Here is a 16,375-nt window from a genome sequence, read left to right on the forward strand (position 1 = left end):
GTAAATGCCACACTGTAGGCAACCCCTTTGGTACCCGACCCTAGCCCAGTCCCGAGTGGGGAGGAGGGCAACCAATGTATGATTGTGGTTGTGTATGATGAAACCGGCACCAACCTTCCTTGGATCCATGATCAGTACTACACCCCGAGTGGAGTGTAGTACACTGTTGCGACCTGAGCCTCAGGGGTGCCACAACACCATGCCTCTTACACTGCGCATTCATTAGCATGTTAGTACGTCCACAGGGGCGTGCTTACATGCTAAGGGAACCGACTAGTCAAGGGAAGTAGCACCCTTGCGACAAGTCCCTGGCTTCATTAGCAATATGCACCCACAACTGCTCTTGGTTCTGAGTGCATATAGGACCTGACAGGATCCCCTTTAAAAGGTGTATTAACATTATTTACATTTATGTGATATCCCCTACGGCAGGACCGGAATATGTATCAATACTTTGGCTCATTGTGCAGCGCATGCGCTGCTCTCTCCACATATTTCTCTTGGACCTTCGAAAACTCTGAGATTGCTGACCCATGAAACCGCAACATCCTGATTGTTTTTGACTGTCTCTAAGTAAGAAACATGTCACGAATTTGTTTCACCGGTGTCATGATTCAGTAACTGGGAGTACGTTGTTTCTTCATGTGCCAGAAGGCAAACAGACAATAGAAATGACAGTTCAAGCTGTTTGCTTCCCAGGCTGTACAAAACCATTCTGAAAATAATACAACACTTGTGCCTTAGGCTAAATAAAGGGGCAAATAATCGGTGGGGTTTCCTGCGCTCCCGCATTCACGTATTTCAGTAGTATTATGTATTAGGTCGGCATTGTGAGCCGTTTCCCCTGATTAGCGGAGTAAAAATAACATTGCAATTAACATTCATGCAATGTTCAGCGATGGCACCGAGCCAAAAGTGGATTTCTATAATGAATATTATAATAAAGGATGACAGGACATTTCACGGGGTATAAAAGGGTAATTCCAGATTCAGCACATAAATCTTACTCATGGTATAATGATAGTTACACCATTCTCTAATATACTGTCTGTATAAACTCCTTACAATCTCTGCATTCATTGAAACATTTAGTGTATTTTTTCCATAGGCTAAAAGTCTGTTCTGTTCATTTGATGATCACAGATACAGCACAGTAATCAGTGAAAATCCCTACAAACAAATGACAGTATTTCTCTTACATTGATCAAAAAGCCGCCCATACACCTTTGATGGCTGCCGGACAAACGATGATTCAGCCGGCAGCAGTCTTGAGCATTCACCCTGCCATGCTACTGTGTTTTCCATGAGCGGGAGAACAAAAGGATTGGCAATCCGAGATTGGACTACATACTGTAAGTACATCCAAAGCAAAAAATGTAACAATAGTAATAATAAAGTCTGGCCACTAGAGGGTGCCCAACTACATTCAGGGACTGTCAGCAATTGTGTGAGTGGGGACCATAGATAGTGAACTATGTGGATGCACTGAGAATAAACATTTTCAACATAACAAAGTGACTAGTGCTTACCCAGGGATTTGCATATGCTAAGTGTCAACATGTGTCCAAATCCCCGACGCATGTTTCACTTTAGCTTCCTCAGGGGCTGGCCAGTATACAGTGAGCAGTGGCTGTATTTAGGCCTCAGCACATACTGACAGCCAGCAAAAATACAGAACTGGTTGTCAGTCAGTATCGATTCTTTACTGAGCCATCTGTCAAGAGTAAGTTGCCAGGTTAATAATGATTTATTTTATATGACAGGTTCCCTTTAACTCTCCAGACAAACATCTGTTTGGAGCCCCCTTACACATTGGATCGTCGACTGAAACTGTTGACATCAGCAGACTGAGACAACATCTAAATAAATAAATAAATAATAATAATAAAAAAAAAATGGTGTATGGCATCTTAAAGAGAATCTGTGATCAGAATCAGGCATGATAAACTAATGGTCTGGACATGGAGGCGCTGTTATGCTGATTTAATAGCTAACATTGTGAGGGTAGGCCTGGGCTATAGCCTGTTTGTCCAGATGTAATATGATTATCTGTGTGTGTAAATAATCAAAGTATAGATATCGTTGCATAATTATCTGTGTGTCTATATGAAAATCACATAGAAGCTTCATAATATGATTCTAAGATGTGTATTCTGCAATGTGTTAACAAAGATAATGAAGCCAAAATGAACAATGAACAAAGAGGTATTCATAACATACTGAGAGAATTCACAATCAGTTGGTTCACACCATGTGAGATGTGGGATGTTGACTCCTTGTTGTTGCTCCAAGGTCGAAGTCGAATGTTGTATTGTATAATCACAAGATTCTTTAATACACGGTTCAGAAGATAGCTTCTGCTCAAGCAGTGAACACATCTCATTGTCTAATTAATTATATCTGCGCAGATCGATTTGAACTCCGTCTCTGTGACCCTGAGAAATCCCATTTGTGATTTCCCCAAAATTTCCAACCTTGATAACATCACTGTAGAAATCCACAGCCTGGTTATTCTTTAATCAGCATTACAAGTTTTACAAGTAAAATGGCGTTGTTGTGGGCGCATGACCAAAGAACCCCTGGCACGCTTCAGTAAAACAGCACCATTATGGGGGCATGCACACAAGAACATCCCATCGGGCTTCAGTAAAACGACACCATTGTGGGTGCATGCACACAAGAACCTCCTGGCAGGCTTCAGTAAAATGGCGCTGTTGTGGGTGCATGTGTAGGGAAGTGCAGCCCCTACTAAGAATGTTGCTTCACTGTACTTTGTGTTGTGTTGCCATGTGGCTTTAAGAGAGTGGTTCATAAGCAGAGCATAATGGTATGGCCCAGAAGTTCCCTGCTGCTGGAGCTGACTTGGTCTGATCGGAGAGTAGTGGAGAAAGAAGCAGGAAGTGACTGAGTGTGTGGATTCTAGGACGTGCTGAGGGATGCAGAGATAGGTGAGTCGGATTCCGGCCTGACAGTGTTCCCTGCCAGATGAGCCCAGCTGTCCCAGCAGGCTTCAGTAAAATGACGCTGTTGTGAGTGAATGCACACAAGAACCTCCTGGCAGGCTTCAGTAAAATGGCACGGTTGTGGGTTCATGCGCACAAGAACCTCCTGCCAGGCTTCAGGAAAGTGGGGCTGTGAGATATCGGCTCAGTTGAGATCTCAACCAGATTGATCTGCATGAGTGCCATTCAAAGCTAAGGACGGCGCCGGCATAGAATTTTAAACAGCTTGAAGATACTTATGTAGCGCCCTTGAGCCATGAGGAGCTACAAGGAACTGCATCCTGTCAAAGATGCAGGGCCTTCCCGGAGAAACCCAGAAGACCAGTGCCGGTAACACCAAAACATTCATACAATACCTGCCCCCCCCCCCAAACTGGTGACAGACTAGGGTTGGACCCAATGGATGACCACTTGGGTGTGGAACCGATCCAGTCCCTTAGACGACAATCAGGGAGGAGGGCACAGACAGTTAGTATGTGGAAGTGAAAGGAGATGGACGTAACGGTACTGACGGGAGAGTGTAGTATTGACCTGTCAGGCCCAGGCGTGTGGTTGCAGGAGGAGTACGACGGAGTACTCTTGGAACCATAGCACCGGCGGGGTCAGGAAAACGCTCCAGGCAGAACTGATAAAATCTGCATGGTGAGGGGACCATCCAGGACCTCACCAATCTAAAAGTTCAGGGCACAGTAATGATGGGAGAACCTGGGAACGAGACAGAGATGTGGCCCAACAGGGTTCAAGTTACCTGGCGTATGGACTAAGACTGAAAGACAACCAGGAGGGGATCCCCAGATGCTCCAAGCCACGGGAACCCACCAACCAGAGACAGGTGCAGGGGAAGAAAGCCACCAGGTCACCACACTGGCACTGGAACTAAGGGGACCAGTGGTGAGGACCAGCCTCCATCGGGTTGCCAGCAACAACAAAGCTGTGAGTAAAAAGAACCAGTTACACTGCAATCCCTTGTGTGGCCTACCTTCTTTCCTCGCCCAGTATTATCAGCAGACCCCAGCAACAAACACCATCATCTATCTCCTGGGGCCTGGCTCTACTTGCGAAGGGCCCAATATCCAGGCTGCCATTAACATCAGCCCCAGCAGCGAGAGACTGTGCAGCAGTGGCTCCATCTAAATAGCTGCAACGTGCAAGTGGCATCACAACAAAAACTTTACTATCATTCCCATGTACATAACCCCTTTTAAATGACCCCCAGGGTTACAGAACCGGGCAACGGCCACCCGGTGAACTGTCCCAGTAAATATACTGTCTAGGACTGAGTACCCCAAAGCTCTGGGGTGCGTCACTTACACCAGAAACAGCTGAGGAGCGGTGACAGAGATGAAGACCCCCTCCACAGTCCTGCCCCACAGTCCCACCCCAATGCACAAACAGATCATTGCGCCAAGCTTCTAATGGTGGTTAAAGAAAAGACAGACAGCGGATTTCTACAGCAAAACTACCTATTAAACGAGCAGAACAGCACCTATATGCCCAGACATTTAGTTTATCATAGAAAAAGGAGCTAGCAAGATCTGAAAATGGCATGCATCATATAAAAAGTGCAAATCCACAGATTTATTCCAACTGTACTATAATATAAAAATGAGATTTTTAGCAAATAATTGATCAATTCTTTGAGCCACCTCTGCCAACGTCATGGCAGGTTGCTTTCTGGACCTGGAAGAGTCAGTTCTGATATAGTCCTGGTATGTGTAGAGCTTGCTCCACATACTGGGACCTGGGCTAGCCTCTATACACAATTACATCTTTTGCAACATAGAAGCGGCTATATACAGGTTACAGGTATGTGTGCTCCATTATGGTTCTGCTTTTAACTTCATCTAGGAGGCCGCATGGCACATGAAATACTGTAGCTCTGTTAGACCTGATGAGACCGGTTCATTTACTTTGACAATCTACATTAGAGTGACTCTATAAGACTGATAAAAGGTGAGGGTTTAGCTAGAGCAGAACTCTGATATGGATTCTGACATGGAATTTCAAAATAAGTACACCCATATCATCAGGTCTAAGGGATCAATTTAATTATGTATGTAATTTGCATTGTGAAATCTGGTGATAGATCCACTTTAAAAGGGTTGTCCCCTACTTTTATATATCCTTAGGATAGGTCATCAATGTCTGATTGGCTAAGGTCTGACAACCAGCACCCCTGCCGATCAGCTATTCTTGGTGCCGGCGGTGGCAGCAGGCAGCCGGAAATGCTCAGCTCCGGCGCTGCTCCATCTTTTGATAGTGGCCACTACCAGGTACTGCACATCCACCTCCTATTGATCTGGATGGGAGGCGGATGTGCAGTACCTGGCCATGGCTGCTATCAGAAAACGGAGCAGCGCCGGAACTTATCATTTTCAGCTGCCTGCTGCCGCCACCGAAAACGCCTCATTGGTGGGAATGCGGGGTGTCAGACCTTGGCCGATCTAACATTGATGACCTATCCTAAGGACAGGCCATCAGTGTAAAAGTAGTGGACAACCCCTTTAAAGAACCTTGAAACATTACTAGGAATATCAGCCAAGCCAGATATATTGGAGTAGAGCTTTTAATCTAAAGTAATCATAAGGTATAGAGACATGATCTAAAACCCCATTAAACAGTTTATTAACCTCCTTCATTACTCTTTATCCTTTCAACTCAACCAAAGACTTTATACCTGTGGAAAAGTAAAAATTACCTGTACGGTTATTTTCTTAGCATAGGTCTGATGCTACATGAAGACCCTCGGAAATCATGAGAGCTAAGGATCCAGACACCACCACGCTTCTGGGTGCCATGTCTGTGTTTGAGGGTTAGTAAAGTTGGATGACCTTCTATGAAATGCATAGGTTCTGCTTGGCTGTATCATCATGAGTCAATCACCTTAAAGCCACAACTCTAGATTTCAATCATATCATGTAAAATTAGACCATTATTAAGAAATTAGATCATTATTAAGATTTATATTTTAAAGGGAAATTGTCAAATTGAACAGGGCTTCCAACCGGGCAACATTTTTAGCGCTAGAGGAGCTTTGCAGATTGATATATAGATTTGTAGAAAAAGGCTCAATATAACTTTCATTTTATACATTTCATTCCCTATTCTTTTTATGCTTAGAAATCTAGTCTGAAGTTATACTAATTTATATCTGTCAATTTACAAGCAGAACCTCCCCGTGGACTACAAAGCATACAGGATTTAAAGGGATTTAAATGTAATGTAAGATAGTCACTGGTGAAATCCTGGAGGGGAGATATGTTTCACTGAAGGTTGTCAGCCTCAGTGATGTGAACCCGGAAAAATCTTCCAACATGTTAGATGTTTAGAGGGTTAATCAGCCATGATAAGGACCGGGTTTGTGAACAACTGATGAGTTGGGTGGGATGGCTGTTCACATATCTCCACCTTAGGGGTACTTCTGACATAGCGAAATCGCTGCTGAGTCACAGGTTTTGTGACGCACCAGCGACCTCATCAGCGATCTCGCTGTGTGTGACACTAAGCCCCTGCTGTGAAATCGTTGATCGTTACACACTGTTCTGGTTCATTTTTTGCTTGTTGGTCTCCCGCTGTGCAGCACACATCGGCGTGTTTGACTGCGGGAGACCAACGAGCACCGACTGTGTAAGCAGTGTACGCTAGTAACCAGGGTAAATATCAGGTAACTAAGCAAAGCGCTTTGCTTAGTAAGCCGATGTGTACCCTGGCTACGTGTGCAGGGAGCCAGTGCTTAGCGGTGTACGCTGGTAACCAGGGTACACATTGGGTTACTAAGCAAAGCGCTTTGCTTAGTTACCCGATATTTATTATGTCAGATTTAACCTGCTTTTTCAATTTATATTAAAATTTATCATTTTATTTATATCTCTTAAAAAATCTTCACACAAAGACAAACAAAAATACATATACAGTGAAAATTTTAAAAAGGGTGTCTGGATCACTATTTTTTAGACACTTGAGGGATGGAAGGTATGGGAAAAATGCACGCCCCCTTTTTTTTGAAAAATCAATAGTACTCGAGGGGAACCAATCAATTAGAGATGTCCTTATTAATACCCTCACAAGGACTATCCCTACCTGTCAATGGAGTACATCCTTATTTATACGATGCCCCCATTCCTCGGCGGCTTACCCTTGTATGTCCCTTCTCTCTCCCTCTCAATTAATACCAAAACAAGTCTCTATAGTGATGAAGACCACCTAAAACTCCGGCACCCAGTGCATCTAGTACATGTACAATGACATTAGTACCTATTATGGACTATCCCTCCATCTCATTCCTGCCTGGCCAATGGAGCACACCTTTATTTTTCGGGTGCCCCCACTCCTCGGCGGCTCGCCCTAAATTTGACCCTTACAATCCTAGTTGAGGGAATAGCATACGGTCATGGAAAAATTCAAAAAGGACACTTATTTACTTATGCTAATATTCTTTCCAGAAATCTCAAAGGTGCCTAGAGAATGTCTTGTATCATAACTTTAGGGGTCTAGTCTCTACAAATGAAAAAGACCACCTCACTTTCTGGCATTCAGTGCATGTAAATACGTAGAATTTGTACCCAGTATAAACTATCCCTCCGTCTCTCTCCTTCCTGGCCAATGGAGCACACCCTTAATTTTTCGGTGCCCCCACTCCTCGGCGGCTAGCCCTGAGTTTGGCCCTCACAATCCTAATAGAAATAATGCCGAATGGTCATTTAGAAATTTCCATTATGTTCAGCAATGAGATAAATCACTTATCTGGGGATCTCCAAGGTGCCTAGAGAATATTCAATTTCTTATGTCATGATTCCTTTTTAAGGTCTGATCTCTACGCGTTTCACTCCATACATATCACTGACGGAGCTCATCAGGAGATTTTTCCTTTTCAAATTGGCCTACCATTTGATGCCTGGAGGCTGCAACGTCCAAGGCTACTAGGCCAATTTGAAAATATCTCATTGCTGAACATAATGGAAATTTCTAAATGACCATTCGGCATTATTTCTATTAGGATTGTGAGGGCCAAACTCAGGGCTAGCCGCCGAGGAGTGGGGGCACCGAAAAATTAAGGGTGTGCTCCATTGGCCAGGAAGGAGAGAGACGGAGGGATAGTTTATACTGGGTACAAATTCTACGTATTTACATGCACTGAATGCCAGAAAGTGAGGTGGTCTTTTTCATTTGTAGAGACTAGACCCCTAAAGTTATGATACAAGACATTCTCTAGGCACCTTTGAGATTTCTGGAAAGAACATTAGCATAAGTAAATAAGTGTCCTTTTTGAATTTTTCCATGACCGTATGCTATTCCCTCAACTAGGATTGTAAGGGTCAAATTTAGGGCGAGCCGCCGAAGAGTGGGGGCACCCGAAAAATAAAGGTGTGCTCCATTGGCCAGGCAGGAATGAGATGGCGGGATAGTCCATAATAGGTACTAATGTCATTGTACATGTACTAGATGCACTGGGTGCCGGAGTTTTAGGTGGTCTTCATCACTATAGAGACTTGTTTTGGTATTAATTGAGAGGGAGAGAGAAGGGACATACAAGGGTAAGCCGCCGAGGAATGGGGGCATCGTATAAATAAGGATGTACTCCATTGACAGGTAGGGATAGTCCTTGTGAGGGTATTAATAAGGACATCTCTAATTGATTGGTTCCCCTCGAGTACTATTGATTTTTCAAAAAAAAGGGGGCGTGCATTTTTCCCATACCTTTCATCCCTCAAGTGTCTAAAAAATAGTGATCCAGACACCCTTTTTAAAATTTTCACTGTATATGTATTTTTGTTTGTCTTTGTGTGAAGATTTTTTAAGAGATATAAATAAAATGATAAATTTTAATATAAATTGAAAAAGCAGGTTAAATCTGACATAATAGCTGAGTTTGGTACCCGCTAAAAGATATTCTTTTCTGAGAGTTTACCCGATATTTACCCTGATTACCAACGTACACCGCTTAGCGCTGGCTCCCTGCACACGTAACCAGGGTAAATATCGGGTAACTAAGCAAAGCGCTTTTCTTAGTAACCCGATGTGTACCTTGGTTACCAAGCGAAGAGTTGCTGGTGGCTGGTCGCTGGTGAGATCTGCCTGATTGACAGCTCATCAGCGACCATGTAGCGATGCACCAGGGATCATGACCAGGTAAAATCGTGGTCGGAATCGCTGGTACGTCGTTAAGTGAGATGGTACCCTTAGTGTGTGGTCCAGGAGGTAAAAGTGAAGTCTCTATCTTCACTCAGTGTGTGTGTATGGAGGTGAGCAGACCTCCAGAGATATGGTCATCCTGAAGGAGGTGAACCCTGTTCCTGAGCAGATGGACCTCACAACTGTATATGGAATGTTTGAGTTCTTTTTGTTTCTTTATGCCAAAACAGCCTGTTTAAGTTTGTTTGGTGCCACTTTTTTATGAAGTCTTAATAAACCAGTTAAACAGAAACCATTGCAGTGCCTCGTTAAGCAGTCAAGTGGACCAAATCCTTACAGTATGAATTTGAGTTATACTATTTTTTTCCCCAGACAAGTATGAATCAATTTTCTCAGCTCATTCTGCTCCATACCATGATTTCTACATATACAACATTAAAAAAACAAAACAAATAAACTCCCAGAAAAATACAAATTGAGCATATACCCTATAATAAGTAAAAATGTAAACAGTAATAGCACATATAAATAACATAGGGCATTTAGCTATGCCACCCTTATCAAAAACGCTTAAAAGTAATCCCACCGAGACACAAGGTGACAAGACACAAGGTGACTCGGTGACTTGGCTGACACAAGGTGAGGCTTTAATATTAGAGATAAGGACTGTCCTGACTGGGTACACCTTGTTGCAGTGGGATGGCTTTTAAAGGGAACCTGTCACCAAGTTTTTCCCTTATGAGCTGCAGCCACCACCAGTGAGCCCTTATATACAGCATTCCAGAATGCAGTGTATAAGAGCTCAGGTCACTCGGTATAATGTGAAAAACACCTTTATAATACTCACCTAGTGGGAGGTCTGGTCCAATGGGTGTCACTGGTTGTGAGTTCAGCCCCTCCTCCATCCAAGGCGATCTCCGTCCTCCTTCTTTCCAGCCCTGTGTATATGACGCCTCCTACGTCAGGCACACAGGCGGACATTGTGGTCCTGCGCATGCGCCCTTTGATCTGCCTGCCGTAGGCAGACCAAAGTATTGTAGTGCGCATGCACGGGCGGATTATTGACCTTTCCTCGCGTCTGGGCAGTACAGTACTTTGATCTGCCATCAGTAGGGCAGATCAAAGTGTGCCTGAGCAGGACCACAATAACGGCCTGTGTGCATGACGTAGGATGCATCATGTACACTGGTGGGAAGGAGGACAGCATCTGCATCAGAGAGGAGGCGCTGGACCTGCGATCAGCGACAGCCATCAGACCGGACCGCGCCCTAGGTGAGTATAACAAAGGTGTTTTTTACTTTATACAGAGTGGCCTGGGCCCTTATATACAGTATTCTGGAATGCAGTGTATAAGGAATTACTGGTGGTGGCCGCAGCTCATAAGGGAAAAACCTGGTAGCAGGTTCCCTTTAAGCTTTTTTGATCAAGGTGGCGTTAACTAAGTGCCCTATTTTATTTATATGTACTATTACTGTTTATGCTAAATTATTTATTTTTTTCTTGGATTTTGTCTGTGAAATAGACACGGAGTGAATCTGCTCTTACGCATTATATGTATACCGACTTATGGTTTGGCTCATTTCTTTGATTTTATATATGTATACAAGACAAGGCCCCTTTAAGCATAACATACATGTTAGCACAATTATTAATAATAATAATAATAATAATAATAATAATAATAATAATAATAATAAATATAGCTATTAAAATGTAAATTCATCATGTCTTACCTCTTCCAGTGAGTGATGTGTTGGAGGCCTGATTCCGGAAACCATCAATCCAGCACTGTATATCCTGGGTTTGTGTATGTCAGCTTTATACTTATCTAACACATTTGTTGGTTTAATGTCACTACTCAATACCTCATGTTCTTTGGGTAGGGGAACGTTGCAGGTTGGGGGTCCATATGGCATGTTCATTTGTCCAAATGGCATTCTGTCGACTGCTTGAGGGTTTCTCCTAATGTAGGTGATGATCTTAGGTCGCACGTGCTTAGGTTTGGGTACGATGATGGCAGGTTCAATGGTCTCCTCTATTTTTACATTATGGTTTATTTCTGTTTCATCCTGACTCGTAGGGCAAGTTTTGGAATGTACCAGTATCGGTTTCGGGATGCCACTGTTGACAAGAGTCTTGTTAGTCGCTTTAGGGGATATGTTAAACAACTGTGTACTCTCAATAGGAGGTAGCACCGAGGAAGGTGACAATCTGTCAACGTGAGCTGCAGTTAGATCCTTAAAGCTGCTCGGTGAGGCAATGCGCTGATCATTAATATTAACAAGCGGGCATGAGGGAGACGTAGTAAAAAAAAAAGAATCACTTGGGTCCTTATGGCTTTCTTTCAAATTGCTTTTTAGAATATCTGACTGATGTTTTCGACCAAGAGACGTCTTTTTACTGTCGACGAAAGCATTTTTATCTTTCAAGGAAGTCACATTGCTGCTTGAAAGAAAATTATTGTCACCGTCCTGACAAAGATAATCTTGTACGGAAAATCTGTCTTTACTCGCGTGGCTCTTATTATCCAGAGAGTCAGTGACTGATGTTGTTTTTCTGATCACAGGCTTGTAGCTCGGCTCTTTGAATTTTGAGGACTCCACTTCTTGGGAATGACCAGCTTGAAAATCAGAGACCTGAGAGATTTGAGTTTTCATTTCACTGTAATATACATCAAGTTTATAATCGTGTTGCTTAGTATTGGAAGGACTGGTAGACAGATATGTCCCAGATTGCTTTCCTGCTTGGTTGGGCTGAGAAACAGAAGCTAGACCACATGGAGAAGACAATGGAGATCTTCTGGTTTCAAATACGCCATCTACCCTTTTGGATCCCGCAACCTCAACCAATGTTATCTGTAGTTTGTGGGGAGATGTTGACTTAGACTGAATATTTTTTCCCTCAGTCAGATCCGATGGTTTTATTGTTAGACCCTGATACAGTTGTGCTTCTGGTATGGTACAAATTACCTGAGGTTTGTAAGGTAGACGAGAGTGATCCTCGACATGAATGGGATGTGACAATGTGCTTTGCTTGCTAATATGGGTAAAGGTTCCATCACCCGTTGAAAAATCTGACCCAGTAATAATTGAGGTAGGTGGTTTGGAATAAAATACAATCTTTTCCTCTGAGGTATTACTGACGTTATGAGAGGACATTCCGAATAAATGGTCAGTTGGCGAAGATGTATCAGGTGGCCTGATCCCACAAAGAGATGTATCAGCATACTGCAAGAATCTAAGGGGTGAATCTATAGGTGTCGTAGGTGAAATATATTCTTTTACAAAGGTTTCTGTCTTAGGTGAAGGGATACTTGATTTTATCCTGGAACGTTCACCATGGGTTATGTTACTAACATTATTACTATGGATGTTAATAGACGATTCATGGTTTTTGCTAATGGGAACCTGGAAACTTCTTTCATATAAGCTGGGTTTTGCATTTAAAGGAGATTGCCCATGAGTTGTAGACTTTAAACTGTCCTTGGCATCATCCGTCATGTAATCTTTGCTGATGTCCTTGTTGGTTGGTGAATGGAGTCTTAATGGAGACTCGTGGCTGATGTTGGCTTCCTGCCTGGACTCCTTACTCAGCATCGTAAGTTTCCCAGCCTGCCAAGTGCACAACATCCCTGTTTTATCCTCCTTGCTATATAATTCATCCTTTTCACCGGGGATTGTGGCGAAAATCTGATTGGCATTAGTATCACCCACGCCGGTCACATTTTCGTTATCATTCTTATCTTCATTGCTGTTGTCTTCTTGGTCTGTGCAACAAGTCTTACTCGGAGCCAGTGGGATACTCATGGTGGTAGGTCACGTTCCTATCCGCTTACTCGTTGAGGCAATTTCTTTTACGTATATAAAATAGTGATGAAACCCATGATAATGTGTCTAGAGTTGCAAAAGCTTTTCCAGATCTAAGATAAGTGGTAAATGTGGTCCATGATGAGGGAATGTTGGATTGTTTTGACTGCAGTCATCAGTTTTCTAGCATTATTTGCAGCATTTATAAACTTCTGGGAATCCTGCAACAAAAGAAAAAATATTAACAGGTTATTTACGTATGGTGCATTTATTATATGGCAAAAATACATTGGTAGAAAAGTAATTTTTCTACCAACGTATTATATACAGTATATAATGCATTGGTATATATATATATATATATATATATATATATATATATATATATGTATATATATATATATATATATATATATATATATATATATATATATATATATATATAGTTATATATATATATATATATAAAGAGAGAGAGAGAGAGAGAGAGAGAGGTGTATTTACTTTCAGGAGAAAAAATAAAATGGTCCCGGTTATGTCACATACAAACATATATGTCACGTCTCCACCAGAGTCTGTTCCTGCAACGGCTACTTCGGTCACCAGGTGCCACCGTATTACCACGTTAGGCGGTGCTTGTGATAGGGAGTCAGTACTAGAAGATCTGGTGGGCGCAGTCTCCACCTCCCCACCAAGGTTGGTATGGCTAGGACTTGCAGTAACACTGGCTGACTGTCATAGTGTGTGCCTTCCAGCTGATGTATCAACTCCTACTCCAGCCTATTAGAAGGCACCACACCTTTTTTATACCTTCAGTGTCTGCTGGTCTTTGCCAGGTATAGTTAAATGTACTCTTAGGCGGGCTTTGCACGTTGCGACATCGCAAGCCGATGCTGCGATGTCGCACGCGATAGTCCCCGCCCCCGTCACAGGTACGATATCGTGTGATAGCTGGCGTAGCGAAAATTATCGCTACGCCAGCTTCACACGCACTCACCTGCCCTGCGACCGTCGCTGTGGCCGGCGACCCGCCTCCTTCCTAAAGGGGCGGGTCGTGCGGCGTCACACGGCAGGCGGCCAATAGCGGTAAAGGGGCGGAGATGAGCAGGATGTTTAGCCCACCTCCTTCCTTCCGCATATCCTCCGCAAGCCGCGGTGACGCCGGTAGGAGATGTTCCTCGCTCCTGCGACTTCACACACAGCGATGTGTGCTGCCGCAGGAGCGAGGAACAACATCGGACCGTCGCGTCAGCGTAATTATGGATTACGCCGACGCAGCACCGATGATACGATTACGACGATTTTGCGCTCGTTAATCGTATCATCTAGGCTTTACACAGTACGATGTCGCATGCGATGCCGGATGTGCGTCACTTTCAATTTGACCCCACCGACATCGCACCTGCGATGTCGTAGTGTGCAAAGCCCGCCTTACTGCTGTGTCTCTGGTTCCCCCTTGCTAGTTTTATGCTTAGTTCCATCGGTTTTGACCTCTGCCTGTTTTTCTGACATTCCTCTTGCCTTCTGACTCTGTACCTTGCTTGACATCTCGGTTTTGACCTTGACCTGTTTTCTGGACATTCCTCCTGCATTCTGACTTCCCTGTCCCTGGACTACAGCGTTTCCATAGGCAGCGATCTCCTGGACCTTGCTGTAAATCCAGATCCCTGTATAGGGGTTAAAGGGTTTCAGGGTACCTCGGGATCTTGCTTAGTGGGCAGCTTGCCCTAGTCAGTTTGGGTTAACCAATTTGTTTGGATTGCTGTTACAATAGGGGAAAGTGTGCTTCCTAGCAAGAGGAAAATGGGGTCCAACCTTATGGTGGGACATGTCAGCTACAGACTTTTAGGTTGTGGCACTTCATTGATGTGTTGTGGCACTTCATTGATGTGTTGTGGCACTTCATTGATGTGTTGTTCAGTCTCCAATGATTTATGCATGATTAGTCTATGTATGGAGTAAAAAAGATAGGACCTCATAATTTGAGGGTTTCCTACCTTGAATCCTGCATTGTTACCCATATGCAGTTTGGTTACCTCCTCATGGGATGAAATGCTCTGAATTCTAGAATGCTGTATATAAGAACCCAGGCCGCTCTGTATAAAATAAAGAAGAGCTTTTATTATGTTCACCTGCAGAGCGGTCCAGTCAGATGGGCGTCACTGGTCTCAGTCCGACGCCTCTCCTCTTCCTTTCATCACTGTCCTCCTTCCCAGCTCCATGTGGATGACATGTCCTACATCATCACACAGAGGTCTCCATTGCGCTCCTGCACACTTCTATTGACCCTGCTGAGGCTAGTGCAAAGTACTGTAATGCGCAGGCACAGGGAAAGGTCAAAGACCGTCTGCGCATGCGCACATCAATACTGTGATCTGCCCTCAGCAGAGCAGAAAGAAGTACACATGCACAGGAGCGCAATGAAGGACACTGTGTGAACGACGTAGCATGCGTCATCCACACGGAGCTGGGAAGGAGAAAAGTGATCGAAAGCAGAGAGGAGGTGCTAGACTGAGACCAGGGACGCCCATCGGACCCGACAGCCACACAGAGTATAATAAAGGTCTTTTTTACATTATACAGAGCGGCCTGGGCTCTTATATACAGTATCCTAGAATGCTGTATATGAGGGCTCACTGGTGGTGGCCGCAGCATATAAAGGGGTAAATCTGGTGACCGGTTCCCTTTAATATGCTCCAAAAAAAAGATTAATTCAGTTGTGTTGGGATAGTGAATGTATAATGTAGTTGCAGACCACCAAAGAGTTAACAGTCAGCCAGTCCTCCAGATGGGAAATGTATTTGAGAAAAAGAAGTGAGCTACTTTTTGGTTAGTGTGAGTCAGCCATTAGTGGACAGTTCTGAGAAGAAGTAGGTTGGTCAAATTACTGTGATGTGTGTGTAATATGGTAGGAAGATTACTGAGGTAGTAAGCCAAATTATCCATACACCTACAAAAGATCCTTGGCACTCAGAAGGGATCCTGACAAGAGAACCTAAGGCCAGAAATAGGGCTTTGGGTTGTGGACAGCTAGAAAAGAATGGGGTTGAAGAGGAAACGTGTAAACCACTCATGGAAACATAGGGATATAGGAGGGTGGCCTACGGTCAGTACCCCCCTAAAGACATCAATTGCTGTATTGTAAAATGTATTTGATGTATTTTACAGTAATACAGTATATGTAAGCTTTTCTATGGGTTATGTCACAGTCCTGCCAGCTACTACTTGATGGCACTGGACTCTCTATCTGCTAGGAGGGAGTTTCAGATAGAAGGTACAGTGGCAGGACTGCAAAGGTTAGTGAGGAAAGCCCGGCCCACAATCTAGGGGATAAAGGAGGTCGGACGTCCTAGTTGTGAGTAATAGGGATGACGTGAAGAATGTAGCAGAGGGAGAAGAGTGGTGTGGTGAGAAAGAAAGAGGCAGAAGTTTGGG

At 43.7% G+C, this 16,375-nt stretch overlaps 1 protein-coding gene across 3 annotated transcripts in view; it reads right to left on the reverse strand.

Annotated features, from left to right (window-relative positions):
• MTUS2 (microtubule associated scaffold protein 2) overlaps positions 1 to 16,375 on the reverse strand; it is a 927,516-nt gene that overhangs the window by 615,874 nt on the left and 295,267 nt on the right. For all 3 annotated transcript variants that reach the window (XM_075337361.1, XM_075337362.1, XM_075337360.1), the window contains exon 2: positions 10,868 to 13,161. In XM_075337361.1, coding sequence (XP_075193476.1) covers positions 10,868 to 12,940 — 2,073 coding nt within the window. In that variant the 5' untranslated portion in view covers positions 12,941 to 13,161. The remainder of the gene's footprint in view (positions 1 to 10,867; positions 13,162 to 16,375) is intronic.

Source organism: Anomaloglossus baeobatrachus, chromosome 2 (genome assembly GCF_048569485.1).
Source record: "Anomaloglossus baeobatrachus isolate aAnoBae1 chromosome 2, aAnoBae1.hap1, whole genome shotgun sequence".
NCBI lineage: Eukaryota > Metazoa > Chordata > Amphibia > Anura > Aromobatidae > Anomaloglossus > Anomaloglossus baeobatrachus.